Source organism: Panthera uncia, assembly GCF_023721935.1.
Source record: "Panthera uncia isolate 11264 chromosome C1 unlocalized genomic scaffold, Puncia_PCG_1.0 HiC_scaffold_3, whole genome shotgun sequence".
Classification (NCBI taxonomy): domain Eukaryota; kingdom Metazoa; phylum Chordata; class Mammalia; order Carnivora; family Felidae; genus Panthera; species Panthera uncia.
In genome coordinates this window covers 71,900,272-71,925,553 of record NW_026057584.1, presented here as the reverse complement: position 1 = coordinate 71,925,553, position 25,282 = coordinate 71,900,272, and the positions used below count along the sequence as shown (strand labels likewise).

The window sequence follows — 25,282 nt, the reverse complement described above, 5'->3', positions numbered from 1 at the left end:
GAAGTCTCTGTGCACATCCCCAATTATCTTCTTAGTATGAATGTTCACAATGACAAAAGCTGGGGCGAAGGCATAGTGCTTTGTTTTCTAAGTGTCTCTTCAGAAAGACTACGGATGTCTCCAAACAAAAATCTTGACCTCCTTGTCGCACCAGAATGCAACCGAGAGCCTGTCACATTGTAGATGCACTGTATATACTTGATGGATGAATAGTTGGTGAGAAAAAGAATTCCACTGAACTTCATCCTCTCCCCTGCCTCTGGCAAAAGAAAACAGGAGTTTCCTTAGCCGTCTACCTTGCCTTCTGAGATAAAGGGAACAAGAAGAAAGCTTTCTTGTAAGAGAAAACTTGCCAAGGAGATGGAGGTTCCCAGAAAGAGAGGTGACAAGCCCTGTTGCTGCTCGGCAATGCCCTGAAGGGGCCCCGCCCCCAGCCCATATAAAGCCAGGGTGCAGTGGGGCAGCAGCTGGCGCTCAGCCTCCAGAGCACCGGACTGGCATTGACACTGGCACACGCTATGGCAAATGAAGTGCAAGTCCTGCTCTCCCCGCTGAAAGGGGGGCATCCTCCTGCAGGTAGGCTACCCACCTGCCCTCCATCCTGCAGATGACCTCACTGGCCTCACTGCTGTCGCTGCTCCTCTTTCCACCAACACCTTCGGGGGAGGCACCCCAACAGAGTGGAGGTTCTTAACATCCACTGTTGCTTTAACTTCATGCAACCTGCTTTCCCCCTATGTCTTTTTCAACCTTCTGGGCTTGTGTACAAACCACCTGGGGGTTTGTCAAGCCCCAGCTGAATTAAAAGCTAATGATCTAGGAAGGTATAAGGGACTCAGTGCTCGTGAAAAGGGATCTTCCCTTTCTGGCTGGAGATTAGCAGTGACACATCCACAGGAAGGTGATTGCCATGGCAACCTTCCTCCCAAGAAGTTCCAACCCTAAGACTCAGTCACCCCAAGATGCCTGTACATCATCTGACTTTGTACCCAGGCAAACCAGTTTCCACAAAGAGGACAGCAACTTTATTTTTCTCTCTTTCTCTTCAGGCTTTGGGATTGGGCAGTGCTATCAATAACATAGTTTACCTTGTTATCAAACTAAGGAGCACTTTTTAATAAGGACCCAAGCACTGGAGGGGACTGACTAGAAAAGGTAGCAATCAACGTGTTTTGCAAAGTAGCCACAGTTTTCTCTCACTCTTTTTTTTTTAACTTATGCTCTCTGAAATATGGAAATTAGTTTTATTGTACTTAACCATATGTTCATATAGATTGGCTGAGGTATGCAGGACTATTTTTAGCCAGTTTTATGTTCTTTCAAATGTCTTCCTTCTTTTTTCCTTAAGAAAGATCTCAAAATCTTGACCACTTTGTTCTTGCTTTTCTCCATTTACAAAATTTATTTATTTATTGGTGTAATTCTTTGGCACCTCTAAGCCAAGGTTATTTCAGCCATCTTTGCTGCAGAGGATGCTGGCAGGTGTAACCTTCAGAAAGCTTCAAAAACTGACACAGAATTCAATGGCTTTCTGGTGGGTGGCCCACCTGAAAAGAGTCCGAATTTTACTACTAAATCTGAGCTTCAAGTTTTGGACACAGTGCCCTGGTTTCCTGTAGCAGACTCCTGACATTTTATATTTGTAATTGGATTTAGCAGTATTTAACATTATCTGTATTTAAAGTTAATGATGCTAACTAATGGTCAGGAACTATACATGCACATTATTAGAGGAGAAGTTCATTACAGAAAGACAAAAGAAAAAAGAACACATTCTCTTCCCGCCACTTCCACCCCAATCCTTCATAAAACGGATAAGCTAAAACCTGATTTGCTAAATTACATTTATGCACAAAGAACACAGAGATAAACTTAACCAAATGAAAGTTTGAATGAAACCACCGGGAACTTTCTGTCCCTCCACTAATGATTGCTAATTACTCTGTGTACATAGCACACCATGACTCCATCAAGCATGTCACAATGCCTCTGGCATGACAATTAATTATTATGAACTGTGACACTACAGATAAGAGGTTTGGGATAATTGGAATGGAGATGAAGGCAGACTTTGGCCTCCCCGCTGAGAGCAAGGGAACAAAGAAACCTCATCCTTCAGCTCGTCTTGCTACATATTTGAAGCCTGAATCAGTTTGCTATGGTGCAAAATTGTATTCATGGCACAAAAATAATTCATTGCCAAGACTCCACTAAAACAGCACCTGACTTTTATAAACAATATAGAGATCCCTGAGAGCAGGAATCAGATGGGATTTGGTGGGGAGGGGCTGACATGGCCTTTGGAATCAGGCAGTCCCTAGGCTTAAACTCCGTTCCACATCTCTGGCCTCAGTTTCCTCATCTTTAAAGCAGGGGCTAATAGGGGTGCCTGGGTGGCTCAGTCAGTTAAGCGCCTGACTCTTGGTTTCGGCTCAGGTCGTGATCCATGATGTGGAATCGAGCCCCACATCTGGCTCTGCTCTGAGCATGGGGCCTGCTTGGGCTTCTCTCTCTCCCTCTCTCTTTGCCCCTCCCCTGCATACACCCCCACACTCTCTCTCTCGCTCACTCTCAAAATAGATAAACTTTTTTAAAAAGTTGAGATAGTATTTAAAAAAAAAAAAAATGAAACGTCTGCGAAGTTAGCCAGCTGTAACTCTTTCCCGCCTACATGTGCAGTCTTAGCTGCTTTTCTTTCACGTATATGAATACAATATTTTGCATCTCTGTCAGCCCTGGTTATATATTGGTGCTGTGAAACAAGTCTACATTAAACATGACGTGGCCTAGGCGCTCGTCAGCGTAGCTTTGACTTTTCTGTTCTTCTGATTTGCCTCGCTCTCAGTTTTAGAAGAACCCCATTACACGAAGAGCCAAAAATATGTGAGTGGAAAGTAAGATGAGGAAGCCAAGTAATTCGAAAGAGCAAGAATTCCTGCGTTTTTCTGCATCTCTTTCACTTTGTAATTTGGTTTAAGTCAAATGAATCAGAGCCATCAGAGGGGTCACCATGGAACCCCCAGAGAGAATCAGTTTTCTGGCTCATTAAAGAGAGAAGGAGGTTTGGGGACATGCTCAAGTGTGACTCTCATGCAGAAGATGAGGGGGACGCCATGGCTACATAAGGACGGGTATCATTTAAAATAAAACAAATACCAAAGGCTTAATTCTCAACTCCAGTCTGCTCAAGTCATCGTATGGGGGTTAGTCTGTGAGGCTCGAGGAGACGCTGTGTGATACCTGCTACCCCACACGTTACAGGGCCAGGGGTTGGGATGACCATAGGACCAGCTGGTCTCCTAGACATGCCCACAGCCCTGCAGACCAACGATGCACCCTCATCCTTGTTTCACAGAGGAGCAGACTGAAAGCCAGCAAGGTTGAGGGACTGGTCCGAAGCCACAGCTAATGGGGAGTGGGGCTGAGCTTTGAAAAGAAAGTGGGTGGGGCGCCTGGGTGGCTCAGTCGGTTGAGCGGCCGACTTCGGCTCAGGTCATGATCTCACCGTCCGTGAGTTCGAGCCCCTCATCAGGCTCTGTGCTGACAGCTCAGAGCCTGGAGCCTGTTTCAGATTCTGTGTTGCCCTCTCTCTCCCTCCCCTGTTCATGCTCTGTCTCTCCCTGTCTCAAAAATAAATAAAATGTTAAAAACAAAATTTTTTTTTTAATTTAAAAAAAAGAAAAGAAAGTGGGCCCCATGGCAAAGCTCTCCTGCTCTAAAGCCCTCTCTCATTACTTCACCACCTTCTCCTGACTCTCCTTTTGGGTCTTGATTGGCATATTAAAATGGGCTGAAACATGGGGCCCTTGGGTGGCTCAGTCGATGAAGCATCTGACTTCAGCTCAGGTCATGGTCTTGTAGTCCGTGAGTTCAAGCCCCGTGTCAGGCTCTGTGCTGACAGCTCAGAGACTGGAGCCTGCTTTGGATTCTGTGTCTCCCTCTCTCTCTGCCTCTCTGCCCTCACGCTCTGTCTCTCTGTCTCTGAAAAATGAATAAACATTTAAAAAATCTTGAAAAACATGGCCTGAAACATTGACTGTAAATGCAAAGTGAATGTTTTGTGAACATCTAACCTTTAGTTAAAATCTTCAAATATAAGTGCTAAGTCACAGGCAGAGTATGCACAAACCTTTGTGTTATTCAGCTTTCCCCCATTCATTTTCCACTAATTAGTGAAGGAAAAAAGTTTATTTTGCTGGAGGATGTATCTTTCTTTACCTTGACTACCCTCTACCAAAACCTGTTGTCTGGAAAATCTTAACTGAAAAGTTATTATATAGTATTAATACTACTCAGAGATAGGAGAGCAAAGGTTCATTTTCCCCACATAAATTTAGATTTTTCTGATGAAACTATCCAAAAGGGCATCTTTCTCTTTTACATTTTTTAAATCTCTAGTTCATTTTGCTTATTGAAAGGACCTAGTCTTATCTTATATATTTGTACTGAAAAACCTGTTAAAATGTTTAATCAGTTCATATTTACCTTGCCCAATTGCAGTTGGTCCTTCTACAGAAATTCAAAAGGCAATATAGTCTCAAACATGGAATTGTGTAAATAATTACATCTTTAAGTAAACTAATTTAGATACAGTGAAAACTTGAAGCATTCTCATGAGCAGACCTATCTGGTATATTGAAAATGGGCAAGTACCTAATTGTGTTGGATTGTAAATACTTATTTGCAATGGTTTACCAACAGGCTGGGAGACCAGTGTGATCAGTATTCCCAGCAGAACTTTGAAGATGACCCTCCCACAAACTGGTTCCATCTGGTTCGGTCACCCCAAGTAGTGAGAGCCTTAATCGATATCTTAGTGTATCCATCTACAGTATGGGGATATTAACTTCCATGTCTTTCTACTGTACATGGCTGACCAAGTAAATTACCTACCTACCAGAACAACTTTGGTACAAGAACTGTGCTCTGGAAATCCAAGGTGTCTGTGGTTTACTTATGCTTCCTAAATGACTGAAAGCATACAGCCATCACAGAGAGAATTCAAAGATTCCTGGATGAAAGTAAGAATCTTCTGGGAGGATTTTTAATTTCCCTTCAAATATCTTTGTTTTATTGTTCTTGAGGACATTCTTAAGAATGCATTCTTAAATTTCTTTCGACATTCTGTTAAGTGCCTTATATTCTTTCAAAGGGAGGAAAGTAATTTATTTTGGAGTTAAGACTTTATAATAAAGATCATCTAGTTCAACTTCCAGCAAATTCTCCAAAATCCTCCTAAGATGTTCATGGCAAGTGGACTTTTTTTTTTTTAACGCACTGAGAGCGGACTCTTGTCCTAGGCAACCTACTTCACTTGAATGACACAAACTAGCCAGGCTAGTAGCCAGGCTCTGCCTTTCAGGAATGTTCATCCTTTGGTCTTCATTCTCTCCTCTGGAACAACGTGAAATAAATATGAGTAATAAAGATTGTCAAGTGCCGACCATGAACCAGGTGCTTGTATCATCTCTATTCTCTAGAGCAACCTGAACAAATGGCATTATTGAAGGATGTAGAAACTGAGTCTTAGAGAGGTTAAAGTATCTTGCTCAAGGTTCCAGAGCTCAAGGTTCTAGAGCTATCCTGATCCTACATAAAATTTCCTTACCAAGAAGCCATTCCTCTTCCACATGATAGTCCCTCAGATCTTTGAAGATGGCACCTAAGTTCCCTTGAGTCTATCTTCTTCAGAAGTGATCTTTCCAGACTCCCCAGTTCCCCCTCTGGTCTAGACTTCCCTAGATTGTCCAGCTCCTTGCAGATGAGTGGCACAGAACTCAACATTCCAAATGGCTTCTCATTCTTAACTATTGCTTATTTTAACTGTTAACAAGTTGGCTTCTATAGTTGGTGATAATAGTCAGCCTGGTGGAAAAAAAATATGTAGAAACAATAGCATCAGGGAAAACACAAAGAATATTAATAAGAAAATAATTACAGCCCTCCATATTTCAAAAGCACTTGTCACTGGGGCACCCGGGTGGCTCAGTCAGTTAAGTGTCCGACTTCGGCTCAGGTCATGATCTCACAGCTCATGGGTTCGAGCCCCACGTCGGGCTCTGTGCTGACAGCTCGGAGCCCGGAACCTGCTTTGGATTCAGTGTCTCCCTCTCTCTCTGCCCCTCTCCTGCTCATGCTCTGTCTCTCTGTCTCTCAAAAATAAATGAATGTTAAAAAAAAATTTTTTTTAAAAAGATACCTCACTTGTCACAAGGAGAATAAAAAATACAATGGGAGAGGTACTGACGGCCCAAACTCTAGACCTCCTGTTTGACTCCTCTCAGTAGGAGAGACAACAGTGCTGTGTATGCCATCACCCCTCACACAGAGGTGCACGCCTCCTTAGTCTTCCCAGAAAAGCCATCCCTTCATTTATTTCACATTTACATTCCCTGGCTGTTCAGAAGATATTTTCACATCATTTGATTTCTGTTGCTGATTACTCTCTATGCCTTTTTCTCACGTAATGTTTGTGTGTGTGTGTGTGTGTGTGTGTGTGTGTGTGTGTGAATTTAAAGCAGATCATGTGTAAAAATAGCATTTTTTTCTAGACTGCATCTAATATTACAAAATTCTAACAAGAGGCTTTTATAATCAATGAAAAAACAACTTGGTGATTCAAAATGACCAAGTGGAGTTTATTCCATGAATGCAAGAATGGTTTGATAGTAAGATATCCATTAATATATCTTTATATATTAATATCTGTTAATATAATTAACCACATTAATGACAAAAACCATGGGTCATATCCATGAATGCTAAAAAGATATTTGTAATTGTTAAGCCAAATGAAATAGTAAGAGTATTTCCTTAATATGAAAAAATATATAAATATATATACATATATATCTGTGTGTATGTGTGCGTGTGTGTGTGTCCACCTAAGTGGAAAAACATGAAAAGCAATCTCTTAAAAATTAGGATAACAAAGATGTCAACTACCATGACTAACATTATTTGACAGGAAGTAATATTATAATTCTTTGCAAGTTGTATAATTTTTTTACCCGAAAAACCTAAGGGAATCAACAACAACAAAAAAACCCTATTATAAATAATAAGAATTCAATAAGATCTAGGTATAAAATCAATGATATAAGAACAACAATCTGTCAGAGTTATCATTGAAGAATCAACCTCATTTACAATAGCAACAGCAACAAGAAAGATAAAATGCTTAGGGGTTAAACTTAAGAATAAATGTGTGAGATTTATGCAAACCAGTTCCTTTTTTTTAATGTTTTTATTTATTTTTGCAACAGAGAGAGAGCATGAGCAGGGGAGGGGCAGAGAGAGAGGGAGACAGAGAAGCAGAAGCAGGCTCCAGGCTCTGAGCTGTCAGCACAGAGCCCGATGCAGGGCTCAAACCCACAGACTGTGAGATCATGACCTGAGCCAAAGTCGGATGCTCAACCGACTAAGCCACCCAGGCGCCCCTTATGTAAACCAGTTCCTGAGCGACCCAAAAGAATACATAAACAATGGAAAAGCATACCATGTTCCTAAATAGAGAGCCACTAGGAATATAAAGATACGAACTTTCCCTTTAAAAAAATCTATAAATTTAAAGTGAGACCATTAAAAAAAAAAAAAATACCAGCAGGACTGTTAAGGAAAGAATTGACAAACTGATTTTAAGGTTCATATGGAGGGGCACCTGGGTGGCTCAGTCGGTTGAGCATCCGAACTTGGCTCAGGTCATGATCTCGCAGTACGTGGGTTTGGGCCCTACATTGGGCTCTGCGCTGATAGCTCAGAGCCTGGAGCCTGCTTTGGATCCTGTGTCTCCTTCTCTCTCTGCCCCTCGCCACTCTGCTCTGTCTCTCTCTGTCTCTCTCAAAAATGAATATACATTAAAAAAAATTTTTTTAATAAAGTTCATATGGAAAACTAAATCAGAATAGCTAGTAAAATTCTGCAGAGGAAACAGCAAAAAAGTATTAACTCTATCAGACATTAAAATGTAATGCTACCATCACTGTGTGTCAACTATTCTTTAATAAATAAATATATATTGCTACCATCATTAAACTAGAGTTGCAACTGCAGTAAAGAGATTAACAGAACAGAGTAGAAGTCAAATAGAAAAAAATGGACAAAAATTTGAGCAGTTCATGAAAAGGAAATACAAATGGCTTGTAACACGCAGAAGCAAGCTCAACCTTTAATAAAATAGAAGAAATGCAAATTAAAATAAGATATCTTTTTCTTTGACTTCTTCGTTGACAAAACCAAACATTTCTAGCTCCCATTGTTGCCGGAGGTAGGGGAAAGGAGCATTGTCATCAGAGCTCCTGAGATTGTAAACAGGTACAACCTCTGGGAAGGGCAATTTGGCAAGATGTAACAAAATTCCAAATGCACATAGAACAAGATCCCTTGTAGGAATTTATCCCACGGATATACTTGCACGTGCGCAAAATTGTGCATATAAAGCAATATTTGTTGCAGCATGATTTGTGACATCAATGAATTAGAAACATCCAAAATGTCCAACATTTGGGAGTTGGTTAAGTAAACACAGAATGTTCATATAATGAAATTTTAAAGTAGATGTTAAAAAGAACAACACATGTCTACATAGATAGGGAATTTTCTCCAAAATTTATCATTGAATGAAAAATATAAACTAACAAGATGCAGAACAATGTGTATCTTATGCTGCCATTTAAAAAATAGTAATATGATGAATGGATAAAGAAATTGTGGTTTACATACACAATGGAATACTACTTGGCAATGAGAAAGAATGAAATATGGCCTTTTGTAGCAACGTGGATGGAACTAGAGAGTGTGATGCTAAGTGAAATAAGCCATACAGAGAAAGACAGATACCATATGGTTTCACTCTTATGTGGATCCTGAGAAACTTAACAGAAACCCATGGGGGAGGGGAAGGAAAAAAAAAAAAAAAAAAAAGGTTAGACAAGGAGGGAGCCAAAACATAAGAGACTCTTAAAAACTGAGAACAAACTGAGGGTTGATAGGGGGTGGGAAGGAGGGGAGGGTGGGTGATGGGTATTGAGGAGGGCACCTGTTGGGATGAGCACTGGGTGTTGTATGGAAACCAATTTGACAATAAAGTTCATATTTAAAAAAAAATAGTAATATGATGGGGTGCCTGAGTGGCTCAGTCGGTTAAGTGTCCGACTTCATCTCGGGTCATGATCTTGTGCTTCGAGCCTTGCATCCGGCTCTGTGATGACAGCTCGGAGCCTGGAGCCTGCTTCTGATTCTTTGTCTCTGTCTCTCTCTGCCCCTCCCTGGCTCACACTCTGTGTCTCTCTCTCCTTCAAAAATAAATAAACATTAAAAAAACTTTTAATTAAAAAATTTTTTTTTTAATTAGTAATACAATGGGGCACCTAGGTGGCTCAGCTGGTTGAGTGTCTGACTCTCAGATTCAGCTCAGGTTGTGATCTCAAGGTTTGTGGGTCCAGCCCTAGGTCAGGCTCTGTGCTGGCAGAATGGGGCCTATTGGGATTTTCTCTCTCTCTCTCTCTATCTCTCTCTCTCTCTCTCTCTCTGCCCCTTCCCTGCTCTCTCTCCCTCTCTCTCACACACACACAAAACAAATAAACATTAAAAGAAAGTAATTAAAAATTAAAAACATTAAAAATCATGATATGTAGAATATCTGGATAAACACATTGGAAACATGTAACATTAGCAGTACCTAGGGAGATGAACTGGGAGCTGGAAATAATGGCAGGAGGGAGACTGCAGACCTCTTCGTGCTTTTTGAATTGTGTGCCTTATGCGTATTTTACAAAATCAGCAAAATATGTAATAATTTTTAAAGAACAAGGGTAAAGTCAAATTCACAAGTGCATTGAGAAATAGAATGGGTTTCCCTTATTTTTCACTTTATTGGAACTAGTTTCAGAAATTGCCGATTTGGCGTTTCCATAAAGAGAATTAACAAGTTCAAACAAATCAATGTCCATGTAGCTTTTTCTCATTTGAGTTTGTCAGATTTGAGATGTGCACATTTCCTGGGAACAGAAAGAAGTATTTGCTTTGACTTGCAATCTGAAATGGGTTGTTCCTTTTCAAAAGTTGATTTCATCTGACATTGTTAAACACTTGAATTGCTGTTAGGTCATCTGTAGCCTAATTAACACTAATTGATCTCCTGAATGGCAGGATTATTAATGTAGTTTAATTACTCATTAGAACCTCTGAGCTTGGCCAACATCAGAGGTTTGGGGTCCTGGATGGAAGGTGGGTATCCAGTGGGATCAGAGGCATTTCTCTTGAATTAAATGCCTGTTACCACTGCATGCCCTGACTTTTGGCTCATCTCTCAGAATCTGGCTTTTGAACGCTCTAGTTGGAAAAAAAAAAAAAAAAATGCAAACCTTGCACAAACTTTAATCTTGTGGGAAAACAAGAGGGTCACATTGTAATTGTCTGTTGCTATCATAAAGAATGTAATTGGTTTGATAACAAGAAAAAATGTTTTTCAGTGAAACACCTAAGGGAGTATGTTGTTATTCTCCTCCCCAAACCAAAAGTGTAAACCTCTCTTGTTTTTTTTAGCCTCAGTTCCTGCTCTCCGCACATCAAAAAGCAGACCTCAGCCCTTCTCCCCTTCCCCACCTTGTTTGCATGACACAATATTTTTTCTTCAATTCAGGGTAACGTTTTATTGTGTTATTTTAGATAAAAGCTTAGATCTTCAGAAAGTAAGTTCTAAAATTTTTTTTCAAGTCTAAATTCATACCTTGAATAACAAAGCAAGACTACTCTTTCTATTCTAACCACGCCTCTGTGTTGATGCTTATTTTGTATAGTAAAAGCCGGAGGAATGCGAATTTCCAAAAAACAAGAAATTGGCGTCTTGGACAGACACAGCAAAAAAACGGGATTAGAGAAAACAAGGTAGGGATTTGCCTGATTTCTTCTCTTTCATCACCTCAAGGAGTTTTGAGTGACTCTGCTTCCAGAAGTCAGAGGCCTCCCTGCATTTTAGGACAAACCAACCCTTCCTAGACCTTTGCTGAACAGGGTTAGAGGCAGCCAGCCCAGGAGGGGTGGTGTTGGGGGGATAAAGATGAAAGGCACATTCAGGTGAAAGGTGACTACCTTCTAGAAGATTCTGGACCCCCTCACCCTCCTCCTCCTCTCTGCAGCCAGCCCAGCTGCCTTGTCCTTATACTTAAAAAGCACAATCCTGACTTCCTCTAAACCTGACTCATGTTCTTTTAGCCTATTTTCACATTGGCCTTTAAAATAGTGTCCCTAGGCTGGCCCTAGTTTCATAATATGCTTTCTGCTGTAGCAAATCTTCTGAATTAAAAATAAATGGGGTGGGTTTCTTTTTTTTTTTTTTTTTTTGGTTTTGTTTTAAATCCATCACTCAATTATTTAGAAAATAATGGCCACTATATTTGGCATGGCCAGAAGGCATATAGATACTGAGGTTAGTTTCTCCCTGCTCATTCCACTGTAACCTTGACAGAAGGCACTATTCCCAGAGCTAAGCAGAGAGCTGTGGGCTGGTCAGGCATGCAAATGGCCTAACCACTGTGTACTGTGGTTAAAGAAAATGTGTTCCAAAAGAAAGAGACCTGCAAAACTGGCTCCTCCAAGTAGGTAATGAGGGCACTTCAGGGACGATTTCAAGATGGTTTCCATAGATGACTCAATAAGTGATTCAAAAAGAAATCAATTGGAGGACATTCAAGATGTATCCTAAAGAATTATAATGGTAGTAGTCCCAGAAAGAGAATGCAGCGGGAAATAGACTGTGTAATTTCTGTGGCTGTTTCATGTAAAATTATCTTTAATTCACTTTATTTTTTAAGAGAGAATGAGTGGGGGAGGGGCAGAGGAAGAGAGAGACTCTCAGGCAGGCCCCACACCCAGCGCAGAACCTGACTTGGGGCTCAGTATCACAACCGTGAGATCGTGACCTGAGCCAAAATCAAGAGTTGAATGCTTGACCTACTGAGCCTCCCAGGTGCCCATCTTTAAATCACTTTTGAAGTTTTCTTCCCAATTTCTGGGAAAGAATTTTTTTGAGGATTTGTGCCACTTTAAAATGAAAGGCTCATTTGCCCCATTACCAGTACGTTTTTGTTTCTTCTGCTATCAGAAAATAACTATCACATAATGAAAGCCAATGCTATAAATCCTCAACAGTGGGGGTCACATTTTATTCATCTCCGGACCCAACATCTAGGACAGTTCTTAGAATAGAGAAATCACTTGAAATTGAAAGCTGGCTTTATTCTGTAACTAAAACCTGATTCAGGCATAAGCCCTGTTTATTGTGACCTGGTTAACATGCCTGGGCCAGCGGCTCAGGAACAACTAAAAAGTCATGGCTTAGGGGCACCTGGGTGGCTCAGGTGGTTGAGCAACTGATTCGGATTTCAGCTCAGGTTGTGATCTTACTGTCTTGAGATCGAGCCCCGTGTCAGGCTCCACACTGGGCATGGGACCTACTTGAGATTCTCCCTCTCCCTTTCCCTCTGCCCCTCCCCTGCTCACACTGTCTCTATCTCTCTCACAAAAAATAAAATAAAAAAGTGTTTGCTTAGATATATCATCCAGTTGGCAGCCAGTGGACAAGTCATTTATTTCTCTACACTTCAGAAAATGGGGGCTTAATTGTGTCGTCAGCTGAATGATGTGGGAAGAGTTGACTAGAGAGTAATAAAGTGGAGATTGGAACCCTCTTAAAAAACTCAATTGTTGCCTAAGAGTCATTAAAAGATGAGAATGGGACCACTTCAAAACATAAACAGCAAGAAGTAGCTCACTCTCTCTTGCCCTATTCACCAGCAACAGATATAGGTATGTGAGGCCTGATATGTGTAGGATTTGGGAGCCATTTTAAAGAAAAATAGTAAAACATTATAGCTATGAATGGCTAGGAACCCTCCCGAGGGAGAAGGAGCCTGTTCAGGGGGAGGCCTGAAGCTGAAGCTTCATTAGCTCCACCCTAAATTCACCTCTGCTGTTGTCATCGCTTTGTGAGTGTATGCATGAGATACGAGGGCCTCATTTTCATGGACAGGCATCCCTCCTTACATCTTGGAGAATGGCTTTTGCAAAATGTATCATAGAAAATAAATTTCTGAGCATCATCGATCTATGTCCATTTCCTAATAACTTCTAACCAACACAAAACATCCAGAAAAAAAAATGCCAAGTACAGTTTCCATCAAGAAATTGTACTGCAGGCTGAGCCCTAACTGATGCTCTCCTACAAAATAAATTGGCCTGAGAAAAAGAAGCCGGACACAAAGGAGTATTTGCTGTGTGATTCATTGTATAAAGTACAGAAACACTCAGAACTAATCTACAGGGCTACAAGTCAGGGAAACAGTTATCCTCAGGGGCAGTTGGTTTAACTAGTTGTGAATATTCACCAGGTTATATACTTCAATGGAAAGATAAAACAAAAATACACTAGTAAAAGGGCACCTGGGTGGTTCAGTCGGTTAAGCATCCGACTTCAGCTCAGGCCATGATCTCACAGTCCGTGAGTTCGAGCCCCGTGTCAGGCTCTGTGCTGACAGCTCAGAGCGTGGAGCCTGCTTCGGATTCTGGACCTCCCTCTCTCTCTGCCCCCGCTCTCAAAAATAAACAAACATTTAAAAAAATTAAATACACTAGTAAGAATAATTTGACCTACAAAGATTTTTGTAGCACATGGGCACACAGAAGCAGAATTTTTTGCCTTCTAGATATTACCAAGCAAGTGTAAAGACTTAAAGACCAAGTAGATAGCCCCTCGTATAAATCATTTAGCCTCCTGGGGCGCCTGGGTGGCTTAGTCGGTTAAGTGTCCGACTTCAGCTCAGGTCATGATCTCGCAGTCCGTGGGTTTGAGCCCCGCATCGGGCTCTGGGCTGACAGCTCAGAGCCTGGAGCCTGTTTCAGATTCTGTGTCTCCCTCTCTCTCTGCCCCTTCCCTGTTCATGCTCTGTCTCTGTCTCAAAAATAACTAAACGTTAAAAAATTTAAAAAATAAATAAATAAATAAATAAATAAATAAATAAATAAATCATTTAGCCTCCTTAGTAAGAAAGTTTTCCCATCCTATATGAAATTTTGTCTCATCTTTACAGCGCCATTGCAAATATTGCCAAACTGCAGGCAATGGATACCCTGAACGACACACTGGAGAAGGTGAGTCACGGGTGAGGCCCCTCACAGGATGCGCCCAGTCAGTATTTATCCACCACACCAGTCTGCATGGGTGAACGAGCACTGACCACTGAGCCTCTACCCAGCTCAGAGATCTGATGTTCTATGAGAGAATCTGCTCTCGGTCCAAGGAACACAAAGAGGTTTTGGTGAGAAAAGTTGTTTCTCCCAAATTCCTAATGTCTATTTAATAAACCTGTTCAAAGATAAGATAGAAAATGAGGCAAGCATCATGATACCAAATTGGCACAGTTTTACTCTGCCATGTTTTTGTAAAAAAGCAGCTTATGTAATAGAAATTCAGAAGTTTTTGAGCTTTCTCCCCTCCATAAGGAAATATTTGATTTCAAGTGAAGGTGGGTGGTGGAGGGTTGCATGGCTAAGGGCTGGAGGAAGATTAGGCACTGGGTTTATCCAGTAAAATTTTTTTATGAAGGTGGTTGGCCATTGCCATTTTTGTTTTCTATGTTTTGTATTTCTTCTAAGTACCTCCAGAAACTCAGAAAACCCTTACCAGATCGACAGGGGTTTGGTTTGGATTTACTAGTTTGTTTTTACATTTTGTAGGTGAATGAAGTGAGGGTCCTTATTCTACTTCCAGAAGGCAAATACTTGCATTTAAGCCTGTGAATAACCACTCTTTCTGCTGCTTTCACATTAATTGAAGGGACAGGATTGCACAATTTATAGAAGGAAGACTAGCTATTGCCGTCAAAATCAGGGATCTGGAAAAGACTGGAGCATAAACTGAGCAGCTAGGCTTCTAGGGCCCCCATTTGGTAGTGACTTCTCCACTACCAAGGTCGATTTGACCTTGACCAAATTACTTACCCTGTGCCTTAGAGAAGTCATTTGTAAAATGGAGGCAAGGAAGAGTATATACTTCACAGGGCTGTTGTGTGAAACAGAGGAGTTTCTACATATGAAGTTCTTAGAACAGTGCCTGGCACCTAGTAATCTGTTTGCACTCTGTTCTGGTTAGTAGCACTGGTTTTATGACAGCGAAATAAAAAGGTGTGTGTATGAAGTCCATGGGGTGTAATAAGGCAGATGGTACATGGCAAGATCTTTTTTTTTTTTTTTTTTTTTTTTTTTTTGTAATCTCTACGCCCAACATGCAGCTCAAACTCACGATCAAGAGTCACAGGCTGTACCAACTGAGCCAACCTGGTGCCCCAGGACAAGGCACGATCTTGATTATAGGCTACAGCTACAAAGCCTTCTAAGGTGGGGGGCTTGGTTCTCCTACAAATTGATTTGAGGTGAGGTCATAAGCAACTCTTTGCCTTCCTAGCTTTAGAAGAAGGGCAGGGATGGATGGTGCCCTGCCAGGGCAACACAACCTGCCTACTTCTGCGTCTCACATTCTCTTGCACCTGCCCACTATCTGCCTCTTCCTGAGGGGCCAGAGCAGGTCCACACTTGTAAGTGGAACTGGATGGAATGGACACATTCCCCTAGAATATATGTTAATCCCAAATAAAATGTTTAAAGAGAGTGGTCAATAGAGGTTGATTATGCTATGCTAGGTTGATGATGCTATACTATATTAGGTAACAGTGCCAGAGTCTAAATTGCTTTTTATAGACATATGTGCTTATGTCTATTACAGACAAGAGTTCTTTTCTTTTCCATTAAAAATATTACTTCCTTATTTCACAGATTAAAAGAAAAATCAAGGGGCGCCTGGGTGGCTCAGTCGGTTAAGCATCTGACTCTTGGTTTCGGCTCAGGTCATGATCTCATGGTTTCGTGGGTTTGAGCCTGACATCGGGCTCTGCACTGACAGGGCAGAGCCTGCTTGGGATTCCCTCTCTCCCTCCCTCTCTGCCCCTCCCCCACTTGCAAGGTTTCTGTCTCTCTCAAAATAAATAAATAAAAGGTAAACAAAAAAGAAAACAAAAGAAAAATCAACAGCAGTAATAACAAGTTGTATTCGTAAATCATAAGAAAACATTGAGCTGATGTGCTGTTTTAACAGCAACTATACCTATTTAAAAAAAAAACACCTTTAATACTTAGTTCAATGTTTACTGTCATAGGACTGTGGCTAAGACTGCACAGGTTACTGGGTAGAACAGGTCTGACACAAGACATCAAATGGGTCTCCTGCTGCCTCTGTCACTCACTAGCTATGTGTCCTTGGGAGATTTCTTCCCTTTTCTGTGCCTCAGTTTCCCCATCTGTAAATGGGAATGTGGTTCATAGTATGCGCTTCCTTGAGATCCTGTGAGAAGAAAATGAAGTTATATGCAAAGTACAGCAGAGCCAGATGCAATTAGCCCTCATATGTGTTAGCTTCTATCCCTAAGCAGGTATCCTACAGGACATCACTCAGAATCCCAGGCAAAGGATAAGAGGCCAGCAACAAAATCAAGTCCCAAGATCCCTGTGTATGACTATCTTGAATATGGTAGTTAGAGGGACCCATGTGTTTTCTTACCACGAAGAAAAATCCTCCCTGAATCCATAGTTCAGCCTGAAGCATAATAAGATTTTATAAGAAAGGTCAACTTGGAGTGGAAAGACCAATGCCTTTTAGAAAACTAGATCTGCTGAGATCAGTGGTTGTCAGAAGCTGGGGATGAGAGGAGCAGTTGACCACAAAGGGACAGGAGGGAATTTGGGGGGTTGAGGGTTCTGTCTCTTGATTTTGGTCACAGACTATACATACTTATGGAAAGTCATGGAACTGTACACTAAAAGGGTATATTTTACTGTAGATAAGTTATACCTTAATTTTTTAATGAAAAATGCATAAACCTTATAGCCTCATATAAAAATTAGGATGTAAGGATAGGTATCTGCTGATGAATTTTCACATGCATTATGATTCCCCTCATAATATGTATTGTCATGAAGACCCAACAATACACAATTAGCCAGAAGAAACACAGTAGCAGAAATGAGGGTCATATCTTCTGCATTTTAGTAACATTCATTCATGCACTCAACTAGAAGTATGTCTAGTCTCAAGAACCCATGTTAATTCTCATACCAATGCAAGAATTTAAAAGTCTAAGACAGAAAGAGGGCAGTCCTATTCATAGGATCTCATCAACCACTGAAACACGGTAAGAAATTTCTATCCATATGTTATTCATCTCTGGATGACCCACTTTAAAATCAACCTAGGGTTTGAGATTTGGGAGATTGAAAAACAATCCCCCAAAGCTTAGAATTGTATGAATCTAAGTGGCAAGCAGCCTAAAATTTTCCTCTTCCACTATTTCCAACTCCTCCCTGCACACAGACCTCTCTCCCACTACTTTTTTCCTTCCCTCCCTACCTCTCCAGTCAGCCCTTCCTGCCTCTTCCAGCCCTACATGATGAGAGAATTCATATTGCCTGGTGACAGGTCATACAACATGATATTCCTGCAGAAAAGGGGTTTTGCTTTTTTTGGTTTTCTTTTGTTTTTTACAAAAAAACATTTTTTAAATGTTAATTTTTAATTGTTAAAATGTTAATTTTTAAATGTTAAAAAAATATTTTTTTTAATATATGAAATTTATTGTCAAATTGGTTTCCATACAACACCCAGTGATCATCCCAAAAGATGCCCTCCTCAATGCCCATCACCTACACTTCCCTCCCTCCCACCTCCCCATCAACCCTCAGTTTGTTCTCAGTTTTCAAGAGTCTCTTATGCTTTGGCTCTCTCCCACTATAACCTCTTTTTTTTTTCCTTCCCCTCCCCCATGGGTTTCTGTCAAGTTTTTCAGGATCCACATAAGAGTGAAAACATATGGTATCTGTCTTTCTCTGTATGGCTTATTTCACTTAGCATCACACTCTCCAGTTCCATCCACGTTGCTACAAAAGGCCCTATCTCATTCTTTCGCATTGCCACGTAGTACTCCATTGTGTATTTAAACCACAATTTCTTTATCCATTCATCAGTTGATGGACATTTAGGCTCTTTCCATAATTTGGCTATTGTTGAAAGTGCTGCTATAAACATTGGGGTACAAGTGCCCCTATGCATCAGCACTCCTGTATCCCTTGGGTAAATTCCTAGCAGTGCTACTGCTGGGTCATAGGGTAGGTCAATTTTTAGTTTTTTGAGGAACCTCCACACTTTTCCAGAGTGGCTGCACCAGTTTGCATTCCCACCAACAGTGCAAGAGGGTTCCCGTTTCTCCACATCCTCTCCAGCATCTATAGTCTCCTGATTTTAGCTACTCTGACTGGCGTGAGGTGGTATCTGAGTGTGGTTTTGATCCGTGAAAAGGGGTTTTGTAACCCCAAAAGCTCTCTAAACTAAAAATCTGGGAGAACCGGTCTCAGACCAAGTTCCATCAACTCCTTAAAGGCTGTTTGAACTTTTAGAAGTCATGTAGCTCCTCTGAGATTTATGGTTGCTCATTTAATCTTTTTTTTTTTTTAAGGCAAGGAATGAGAGAGAATGATACTGCCAAATATAATTCTTTAGACAGTTATGGAAGTTAAATTTGGCAATAGTTGTGAAGCTTCTCTGGACAAGAAAGTATCCAGTTAAAGCATGAGTAACAAGGTTGGGTTATGGTGTGGAGGGGGATGGAATGTTGAAACCTAGTTAAAGTTGGGGCCACTTTTCAAGTTGCCAGATGTGTCACCATTGCCAAAGTTAGTGAGATGTATGTGAAATGGGATCCTGGGGGAGTGGAAACTATCAAAGGCATCTGCAAATCTAAAAAGGTTTCTCCTGTTCTGTAGATTAACATCGCTGTAGGAGTATCCTTGAATTTCATTGACTGGAGCTGAATGTTTTGTTTTAAGCATTTTGCTTAACAGGGTGTGGAAATCAAAGTGCCAACATTCAAGTTGGAAGTTAACACCCTGGAAAGATGAATGGAAGAGCTCCAGTCTGCTAACACTACCTAACTTCAGGCTCTAAAACAAAACCTGCCGCTGATTTTCTTGCATCTAGAATTTCTCTCCTAGCTCCAGTCATGAAGATTTTTATCATACTTCTTTTGTGTTTTCTCTGAAACTAAAACTATAGGTTCTGAGGTCACAACTACCCAAGATGAAGGTATATTCTCAATGGAGTAGTTTCTATTGATCTGCTTTTCAAGTTCAGTGTGTTGTCCCTTCTATGATGGAGTCACAGCAAGGCAGAATCCTTTTACATATACTGGCCTTAAATTCTTTCTCTTCTGGGGCTACCCTGGATTCTCTTATCCTAATAAATCTGGCAAGAAACACCTTTCTCTTTAGAAACCCTATCTTTTTTAAAAAACTAAGATGAAAATTCCAAAGCTTCCCCAAAGTTCAGATGCCAGCCTGAAAGACAGCTGGTTGTAGGTTGTACTCTGGAAAGATATTCCTACTTATTTCTAGTTCCAGTTTGAAAATAAAATCTTCCTATTGCCCTTGATACAAAATTTATAGGAAAAAAATTAGGGCGTTTGGAACTTGACCATTTTATTTACAGTCTGATCAGTTCTGATGGAAGACTCTTTATAGACTCTCCACTGACAACCCCCAAGTCCTTCTACATTAAGGTGTTCCTGTTCCTGATTGAGGGAGTGGGGCGTAGGAGAGAACTTGATTCTCTTGTTGTATATTCAAGAGTTGCTATACAGTCTTGCTACTCCCCCAAACCTGTACATCTGTAATTTAATAATTATGGGCAACTTCCCTAAGCCTATGGTCTTTGCCAGAATTATTTCCACTTCCTTCTCAATCCTGTCAATTTTTTCCCCCTAAACTTTCCCAGATCAGTTCCCAGATGGCCAACAGGCCCCAGGGACAGTCTCCCATTCATTCTGATCTGCAACAAGCCCCTCCTAAAAAGCAGTTGAGCGGAACTTTTAGGATCTATCTCCGTTAAATGCCTTAGTTAAAATGTAACCCCTAACCCTTGTGCATTACTGGTAGAAACGTTAAATGGTACAGCCACCATAAAAAAACAATATGGCAGTTCCTCAAAAAATTAAACATACAATTATCACATGATCCAGCAATTCCACTTGTGGGATATACCCCAAATATTAAAAGCAGGGATTTGAATAGATGTTTGTACACCAGTGTTTATAGCAGCGTTATTCATGATAGTTAAAAGGTGGAAGCAACCCAAATGTCTATTATCCTATGGGCCTATCCAAATGAAAAGATAAACAAATTGTGGGTACATACACAGTCAGTGGGATATTATTCAGTCTTAAAAAGGAAAGGGATTCTGACACATATCACAACAGGGGTAACCCTTGAAGACATTATGCTAAATGAAATAAGCCAGACACAAAAGGGCAAATATACTGCCTGAGTCCACTTCTCTGCGACACCTGAAGTAGTCAGAATTCATAGAGACAGAAGGTAGAATGATGGTTGCTGGAGGCTGGCAGTGGGGAGGAGGGAGTGAGGAGTTCTTGTCTAAAGGATACAGAGCTTCAGTTTGATGTGATGAAGAAGTTCTGAAGATGAATGGTAGGGATGGTTGCACAGCCGTGCAAATGTATCCGATGCCACTGAAGTGTACACTTAAAAATGGCTGAAATAGTAAATTTTGTTCTGTGTAGTTTACCACAATTTTTTAAGTGATGAGAAAAAAAAAATGCAACCTCTAAAGTATGGAGATAAGCCTGAAGATGATCAGGTAACGAGTTAGTGCAGCCAGTCCCCTCCTGTCCCACCCCCACAGGGGTCACTCTCATGCCTGCAGAGCAACAGTCAACTCTGGGGCTTCATCTCCTCAGTCTCGACTTGCCATCTTGCCCTGTCTCACCTTGGTTACTTGCCCACATTTCTGTTAGGTAAGAATTAACTTGTTTCCTTTCTCACCCCTTCACCTTATGTTTGACTTTAAGTACCTTGCCAAATTGTTGTCCTACCTGTAATCTCTTGAATGTGGTTGATCTGTTTTAGTCAACACTAAACACACCCAGTACTTCCAGTAGTTATCTGGAAGAAAACTACTAACGTTGGTGGCCTCTGAAGTTTCCTTTTGGTTCTAATGTTGAAAGAAAAACAAAACAAAACACTCTGCCCTGACCACACTATAAAATGCCTGTCATGTGGCCCAATGATAATTGATCTGACAAAAAAAAAAAGTCACTGGCTCTTTTTTGGGATTCTAAAGCAACATTTATGACCAATATCTCAATTATGTGTCTTCCTTCCTGCTGGAATGCCAGCAGAGACCATCCTTGGGTTTAATTATTATATTACTTCTGTCTGCTCATTGTAAAAGGAAAATTTTAGAAAAATACTGATAGGCAAAGTAAAGCAAATGACTGGGAATTGCCCTATAATTCCTCAAAGATAACCATTGTTAACACATCAGTGTATACTTTTCCAGCCTGTTTAATTTTTTAAGACTAAGAAGAAAGGACTTTCTGGAGTCAAGTTTCACATGAAGGGGAACTCTGTGTGCCCAGAGCTCAGGGATATTTGAGAGGAGATATAAGGCACATATGTTTTCCCTGGCTTAGAAGAGCCCAAACAAACTATAAACAATGTGATGCCTGGGGTCATGCGCAGTTTATCTCCCCCTTTATTTAACTTGAGTGTCAGGGCAAGGGCATCTAAATTCTACAGTGATAAGTTAAATTCCTCATGAGCTGAGGCATCCCTTCCTTGCTGGCTAAGGCAAGTGTCCTTATTAGGTATTTTTCTATTTTATCCATCAGCTTAGACACCAAGAACTGGAATGGACCCAAAAGGTCACTGGGTCAAAATTCTCTTCCTGAGAAAACTATGTCTGAATTGCTCACCGCATTGGGCATCTTTTTCATCTTAAGCTGTCCTTAGTGTAAATTCCCTAAGGTCTCTTGGTTCCATGTGAAATTCCTCTTATTGTCAAAAGTGTCTGTGTCCCCTGAAAGCCACGTAAGCCCTTTTCCTCATAGATGTCTTCCGTGGGATGACTAATGAGAACTTTTGTTACCTGAAGCTGGTAATCACTCTTCAGCTTTCCATTTACCAGGCTGTAGAGATTGGACCATGTGAAATAGCCAATACTGGACCATTTTTACCTACAAATACAGCCATTTCACATGCTTCAACATACTAACTGACCCTAACTCTTCCTAACTTCTTTCAGAGGCTCCTTATTTCTGCTCTTTTGACAATGGAGGTGTTCCTCCCCTACAGGACCTTCCCCAGTGTCCCCATAGCCTCCTTGGAAAATAGTGATCCATATATACATACTAGTGCCAGAATCCTTGCTAATCTTGTAGGACCAATGAGATGTGATCAACCCTTTCTACCTGTACAGATGTCACTTCAAAACATACATATAAATGCACATGTATCTTCTATATGTTATCTTGTATATACTATTATTTATAATTTTCAAAATCAGGAGCCAGCTAATGAGAGAAAACCCAGGTGAACATATACACATATGAGCCCAGAGCTGGAGGTGGTTTAGGAAAAGAGATACTAAAGAAGTAACCAAAAACTGTGAGGTTCCCCTGACCAAACCGTATTGTTCTCTGCTACTCATACTTCATGACCAAAAAAGGTCCAATACGCTTATTTTTTCTTTCTTTCTCACCTCTAGCTGAGCCATAAATTTCCAGCAGCAGTGCATATGGCACATCAAAAACCCAGACCTGCTCTGGAGAAGGTCACTCCACTGAAAAGGATCCACATTATTCAGCAGCCTCGGAAATGTTAAGCTGGGACGTAAAACACAGCCGTCTGGCCAACTGCCTCAAACATCCGACAGCTTAGCAAAAGGACCAAAACTTTCCGTAGGTCTAGTGCACTTGCTTGGTAAATAAAACAGCTTTTGTATCTTTTTACTTCAGATAATAAAGCATCCAAAGTTATAAATCCAGTGCCTTCCTGGGCCTCCTTTTGATGCAGGTCAGGAGCCCACTGAAGTTTACACATGTAATTCTGTTGAATGAGTGAAGAATCCAGAATACTTGACTATTCCACTCCACCTCTCAGGATAAGTCTTTCTCTCCTTGATGCTGACCCTGAGCTGTTCCACCCACAGTGAGTTCTTCCTAAAGGACAAATGAGTACAAAGGCTGTATAAAGGTCAATACTCTATGCAAACATGAGGAGTGAGTCTTCTCCATATGTTTATCTTAAGATCCTCGAGTTTTCCTTTGAGGTAAAATGTCATTTCCAGTTCCCTGCATAAATACTTAGTTTGTTTTGAAGGCTTGGTGAAGGAAAATGAAAATTTTAGATTTGTTACAAACATACTCTCCTCTGCAAAGCAATCAAGGGTGGAAGGTAGAATTAGAGTTTCCATTGGAGATTTGCTCAGGGCTGCCCACAAAGTTCATCTGTAGAACCTAGGGGGTCACAATGCTGCAGGGCATTGTGGTTGGGGTATAGATGTTGATTTTAATTGGAGGTAGGAGTAGGAGGGAAAGTATTGCCATAGCTAACCCTGCTCTAGCTCTCCTACCCTCCACAGCTCTCTCTCTCTCTCTCTCTGTCTCCGTCTCCCTCCCTCCCTCCCTCCCTCCCCACCCCATATACTCATGTGTGAATAGCCAAGGCTGTCTTCAGGTGATAGTAGGGACAACCAGGTTCTTTTTTCACGAAGGTTATCTGTCACAGTTCTATTCTGCACCTCTAATTAATAATATTATCTGGGGCACCTGAGTGGCTCAGTCAGTTAAGCATCAGACTTTGGCTCAGGTCATGATCTCACCGCACATGAATTCGAGCCCTGTGTTGGGCTCTGTGCTGACAGCTCACACTCTGTGTCTCCCTCTCTCTCTGTTCCTCCCCCACTTATGTTCTGTCTCTCTTAAAAATAAATGAACATTAAAAAAAATTTTTTTAAATAATAATGCTATCCAACAATCAACACTTGTCTTGACCCAAAAAAGTGGTCAGTACTCGAGTCCATCACATTATAGGTTGATGACCCTTGGGGAGTGACCAGGTACCATGCCTATCTCTGATTCCTGGAACTCCAAAAGCACTTGGCTGAAGCCCAGTGGTCATGCTGATGCATGACCCCCCACCCCCAGCATTGTTTGGCTCTTTTTCAGGAAAAAGAAAATTGTCTGAGACAATATTGAAACTTCAGCCAATGCCAGTATGAATCAATAAGACAGTTAGTTCTAACCACCTCACTTTGGCTTAGCTCAGTTCCTGGTCCTCTGAGACCATTGTCAGAAATACTCCTTGCTGGAATATTTAAGTGTTGTGAGGCACACTTGTTCTTATAAATGTACAGAAGTTCAAGGTCAGCCATGAATCCCCAGAGGGGACAGTAGCAAAGTGTAAAGAGGATAGTAGATACCAGCTGGAACACTAGACTAGGAGATTAGGAGACTAGGATTCTACTTCTGACCCTTACTAGTTCTTAAAACTTAAACAAGCCACTTACCCTTTCTGATCCTTGTCAAATGGGTGTAATAACACCTGACCCCCACCCCACCCCCAGTTTAACTTTACCAGTGGCACACACTGGGAAGAAGACAAAATGGGCACTGAGGTTTGTAATAAGCTATTTCAAGAGTAGTGAGAGCAAGGTGGTACCAGGATGACGGTTCTGGAAGCTTCTAAAACTATAGTAGCAGGAGAACTATAAGAAGTGCTATAAAATGAGCCTCGGATAGGAATTAAAGGAAAAGCTGAAGATTTGGGGTCAGATGGAAGCGAGGACTAAACAGAGGAGGGTGATATAGGAAATGGGAAGCTCAGATGGCAGGACCACTAGACTTGCCTCTCCTGCAGGTGATAGGAGGGCCAACCACCCAAAGGAAGGAAGAAGAGAAGAAGGGTACTAGTCTCTCCCTCTAGATTGGAAGATGTATTGCAAGAGAAGGGATGCTGCTCAAAGGGAGGTTATGCAGTAAGGACCCCAGCAGTAATTTAGGCCCACAATTGCAGTCACTCAAATCACCAAATTATAGAAAGGGGGAAGTTTGATGTGAACTTCAGATCTGAAAGGAATTGAAATTATCTCAGAGAATGTGTAATAGGAAAAGGGCCAGTCCAATCAGATTGCTTTGTGGTGATATGGCTGTACATGTTGAAAGCCAAAGTGGCTGTTCCCTCCCCCTCCTGAGGAGTAAGCCCTGCATGGATGTGCTGTGGTTCCACTCACTGGAAGCCCCTGTGATATGTTCACAGGCCCAGCAAAAACCATGACAATGGTGGAGGACTGTGTCAGGAGGTACGAGGCTGGGGATTTGCTGGCGGACAC

General features: G+C 41.2%; 1 protein-coding gene across 1 annotated transcript; it reads left to right on the top strand.

Annotated features, from left to right (window-relative positions):
- The first annotated feature begins 467 nt into the window (after positions 1 to 467).
- DAPL1 (death associated protein like 1) lies at positions 468 to 23,948 on the top strand. The gene is made up of 4 exons (XM_049615601.1): positions 468 to 576; positions 10,800 to 10,887; positions 14,088 to 14,148; positions 22,658 to 23,948. Exons 1-4 carry the CDS (start codon positions 519 to 521, stop codon positions 22,772 to 22,774), a joined length of 324 nt encoding a protein of 107 aa, XP_049471558.1. The 5' UTR covers positions 468 to 518; the 3' UTR covers positions 22,775 to 23,948.
- Positions 23,949 to 25,282: the final 1,334 nt, after the last annotated feature.